General features: G+C 56.0%; 1 protein-coding gene across 1 annotated transcript; it reads right to left on the bottom strand.

The window, feature by feature from the left end:
* Nucleotides 1-2816: 2816 nt before the first annotated feature.
* On the bottom strand, nucleotides 2817-4080 carry LOC134504709 (C2 calcium-dependent domain-containing protein 4C-like). Its single transcript, XM_063314036.1, has one exon. The coding sequence runs from the start codon at nucleotides 4062-4064 to the stop codon at nucleotides 2889-2891; it is 1176 nt and encodes a 391-aa protein (XP_063170106.1). The 5' UTR covers nucleotides 4065-4080; the 3' UTR covers nucleotides 2817-2888.
* Between the last annotated feature and the right edge of the window lie 362 nt (nucleotides 4081-4442).

The following is a 4442-nucleotide window of genomic DNA, read 5'->3' as shown; positions in this document are numbered from 1 at the left end:
AGGCTAGCATTGGCCAGTGTACTTACAGGGCTGAGCCTTCTGTGGCACAGGGGGTGGGGTGGGTGATTTCAGGGCCTCTGCCCTTCGTGGTATTGATTACAGCCCTTTTACAGCTCTTTCTGTAATGTTAATGTTTTCAAATTGCTGGGTAGATCTATTTCTGTACACACAGCAGTTGCTTTGGGCTCAGGTCAACCTGTTGAGCTCCCGGTTCCCTGCTGTGAGAGGCAGGGAAAGGTCTCTCTGCCACGTGAACTTGCCGCAGCCACGCCACCACCTGTTTACCCATGTTTCAGCCCAGCACAACCAACGTTGACGTACTCCGGGAGTTGAACAGGCAGCAGGAGTAAAGCTGGTTGGCCTGGACTGCCACCGCTTGCGTGCTTCTCCTTCAACTGGTGCCCACTCGCTTGCGGTCCAAGGCCTGGGAGGAGAGCCTCTTGGGACGGCTCCAGAAGTCCTCAGACTTCATTTTTGGAGTGCTTTGGTGCTTTCCAGGAAAAAAGTGCCTAGAGCACCGAACTTGTGTATGTGAAATATACAGACATTACCCAGGTGTCCAGGGAGTTGTCCTCGACTTACTGGCTGCCTTGTAACGGGAACAGTGATGTGTGGAAAGCTCTGGCTGCGGTGGAAAGTTCACATCAACTATTTCTTACAGCTTTGGCCAACGTGTTTCAGGAAGAACGGTTTTCTTCGTTGAGAAGGGCGGACACATAGCTTGGTCCCCCAAGGAGCAACTGAAATGAGGAAGTTGGGAAGACAGATTTACGCCTCTGTGTCCACTTCAGGAAGAAAGCCGTCTCTTGGCTGATAGATTACTTCCTCGACTCTGTTTCAGTTGCTCCTTGAGGCCATAAATGAAGGAAACAGGGCACCCCCAGCTCCGACCTTCCGCTCGCAGGACGAGGCGGCTGTTTGGAGGCCCACATAAGACGGGCTCAGGCTTGGCAAACTGCCCCGCAAGATTCTTTCCCTTCTGCCGCATCAACCCGCATAGTCCCTCTACCCCTAATACCTTCGGTTAGCCTCTGGTGGCCATGGAATCGGCCCTTTAAGTACAAATACGTTATTTAATTGAAGGACACGAATGTACTACTTAATTGATGCTGCCTGCAATTTAGAAGCACTTACTGGCCTGTGGCTATGAGATTTAGAATTCTGTTTGCCTGCTCCTAGTTAAGTTGGGGCGTTGCCAAGCCTGTTCCCATGCATTGGTATGGATTTGTTTTTTTCAAGGGTGGGGGAGAATTTACCAGAGAGAAGTCTGCACCCTTTCAACTCATGGGACACGGTTTGTCCCCCCAAGCCCCGGGCTTTTGTCTCCTTCTACAGCAGCTTCCTTTTCTGCCCAGGTCCTCTGCCATTTAGCTGCCTCTTCCACAGATCTTTTCCTCCTTTCCAAGTCAAGAGTGAAGTCAAAGGCTGCAAAGGGAGCAAAACCAAGCAGTCCTGGTCCTGTACCAGGCTTCCTCAGGAGCAAGCCTTGCTGTGGTCAGGCGACAGCCAAATAAGGCATAAGGGGAAACCTTGCAGAGCCTTCCGGTCGACAGGTTTACAAGAGCGAAAGCTGGCATGGAACAAGGGGCGTCTAATCGAAGAGAATCTAATCGAGGAGAAGGGGGATCTTGCAGATCTACAGCATCTTTTGTTCTGGCTCCTAAAAGGTGGCCTATAAGAGCATATAATTTCTATACTGTTTCCTTCCTCCTGCCCTCTGCATATCAGAGCTTGCCATGCCCAGGGATGCTAGCAGACTTTCATTTTGTGGGCTGTGAATTCCACCCCCAGAAATTTGCCAGCTGAGCTCTGGCTGATGCAGACTTTTTCTACTGTATATTTGGGAGATTTTTTTTTAAAGCCATCCATTTTATCAGTGGTTCTTGTCCTTTGTCTCTTAGACTCACTCCACGTGGAGGGAAACTAGACTGTAAGCTCTTTGGGGCAGAGATCTGACATGTTTTTGCTTCCTGGGCTTATTTCCTGATTTATACCAATATCCTCTCTCCTTTTCCACCCTGATCAAAATGATAGATCGGTGTTTCTCAACCTTGGCCACTTTCAGGCGGGTGGACTTCAACTCCCAGAATTCCCCAGACAGCAAAGCTATCTGGGGAATTCTGGGAGTTGAAGTCCACCCGCCTGAAAATGGCCAAGGTTGAGAACATTGATTGTACATTCTGGGGGTGGGGGGGTTGCAGGTGGGAATATGCCCTTTTTATGTTCTCACCTCACTTGGTTCCTTAGTAATTCCGAATAAGAAGACCCACCTGGATTCCTGTGCTGATTAAAAAAATCAGGAGGAGTCAGGTAGCATCTTTTCTGATGAAGAGGTTTTATTCAAAGGCAGATTTCATGGACTTACATGCAACTGATGAAGCTCACTAAAGCTGCTGCCTTTGAATAAAATGAGTTCATTGGGGAAGGTGCTAACAGATTTCTCCTCCTTTTTAATTATCATAAACTAAACACAGCTCTCCTCCTGGGGTGATTAAGGGCCTTGAACAGCCCACCAAGAGCCCCCACCACCATCTTACACGTACATGCCCAGAGAAAAACTCCCACTTTTCAAACTGGCTGTAGTATTGCATTAGTATTTTTAATTTCTTGTCTCTGGGGGCCTTAACCTGAGATCGAATTAGCATCCGTCCTGCATCTGCGGGATTAGCCAAACTGACCCCATTAGAGAGGCTGACCGTGCAGACCCAGGGCTGAACTCCAGGTCAACTCTAGGCCTGGAATCCAAAAACACTTCTCTACGATTTAAGCACAGAAGACACTTTTGCACATTTAAATAAAATTCCACTTTATTAAAAACAAAAAACCCGCACGCACAGACCCGTCACTCCAAATAAATAAATCAGTCAATCCAGAGACCGCCCTGAGTTTCACGCGGCCAAAATCTGCGTCAAAGGCACTTCGCTCTCCCCCAGCACCAAGTCCCTTTTCATGTTCCCCCCCTTGTTCAGGGCCTTCATCCTGACAGAGAGGTGCCGGAGGTGGTCCCCGGAAATGCCCACGAAGAAGAAGTCCTCGTTGAAGATGGGGTTCCGGCTCCTCTTGATGACGGTGCTCCGCTGCTTCTGGGCCTTGCCGGGCAGCAGCGAGAAGGTGACGCAGCAGTTGATGCTCTGGGGCTCCAGCGCGGCCTCCTCATACAGGCCCTCCACACTGATCAGGCGGATGCGCAGGCGCCGGTTCTCGGGGCAGTGCTCAGAGGAGAGGCGCAGCAGCCCTCCCTTGTCCATCACCACGGTGGCCTCGCGGCCCAGGCGCTCCAGGCCGCGGGGCAAGTCCAGGGGGAAGGCAGGGGGTGGCAGGAGGCTCTCCGAGGAGCGCCGGGGGGAGCCAGGGCTGCTGTCGGAGGTGGAGCTGCCCTCGTCCACTGACCAGGAGCCAGCCCTCGAGATGCCACCAGACAGCCGCCGGGATGTCCAGGCCCTGCCGGGCAGCCGCTCCTGGCTCCAGGCTTTGAACAGGCAGCCGGGCCGGGCAGGGGACCTGCCCAGGAGCGGGGAGCCGAAGGGCGAGGACTCGCTGGAGGAGGAGGCCGTGTCACTGTCCCAGGGGCCCTGCCCGCTGAAGAGGGGCCACCGGGGGGCCGCCGCTGGGGTGCAGGCCGGCTCCCTGCCGCCACAGCTGCCGGCCCGGGGCCGGGGTGAGGCCAGGGGGCTGCCCGAGGGCTCACCATGGAAGATGGACTCCTTCCGGCGGGTGTGTGGGCTCTCCAGCAGCACGCAGAACCCGTAGGAGGTCTGGGCCCTGGGCACGTGGGGCAGCGAGAGGGCGGCCTGTGAGCAGGGGTCCGAGTTGGTGGCACCCTGCCCCGGGCCCAGGGGCTCCTCCGCGCTCTCCACCTGGATGAGGTGGGGCCGGAGGGCGGGGGCCAGGCTCGGCGGGGGCGGCGGGCCGGCCAGCCGCGGTGGGATGCAGAACTCGGGGATGCGGTCCGGGGTCAGGATGTTGGGGAAGGCAGCGGCGGGCGCCCCCGCCTGGCCTTTCTCGGGGGACCCGGCCAGGAAGAGGGGGCCCAGCAGGCTGGCCTCTCCGTGGGCCGCCCGCATCTTTTCCAGGAACCACATCAGGGCGTCGGTCGGTCGGTCGGCCTTCGAGGGAGCCAGGAACGCCCGCCTGCGGGGAGGAGGCAGCGCGTTACGACCTTTACGGGAGCGCTCCGGACGGGGTGCGGCGCCGTCTGTCGGGCAGAGGGCTTTTTTGGGGGGAAGGACCTCCAGCACCCTCCCACCAGGACACGCTCGTACATTGGGGGGGAGAATTTCATGGATCCGCCTAACCCAGGCTGGCTGCGCCTTGCCATCGCTCCCCTCCGCAGATCTTCTGCAGATCTACTCGAGCGCCAAGCCCATCACCTCGGGGTCCCTTCCTCCTGAGCCCATCACCCTCTCCATAAGTCCCATCATTCCCAGCCAGGGTAGGGGGGA

The sequence above is a fragment of the Candoia aspera genome, chromosome 13 (assembly GCF_035149785.1).
Source record: "Candoia aspera isolate rCanAsp1 chromosome 13, rCanAsp1.hap2, whole genome shotgun sequence".
NCBI classification, from domain to species: domain Eukaryota; kingdom Metazoa; phylum Chordata; class Lepidosauria; order Squamata; family Boidae; genus Candoia; species Candoia aspera.
The sequence above is the reverse complement of the archived record's forward strand: the minus strand, read 5'-3'. Positions and strand labels throughout refer to the sequence as shown.

Excerpts from the sequence above, each read along its gene's own strand:
- LOC134504709 (XM_063314036.1), bottom strand. The coding sequence starts at position 4,064 with ATGCGGGCGGCCCACGGAGAGGCCAGCCTGCTGGGCCCCCTCTTCCTG.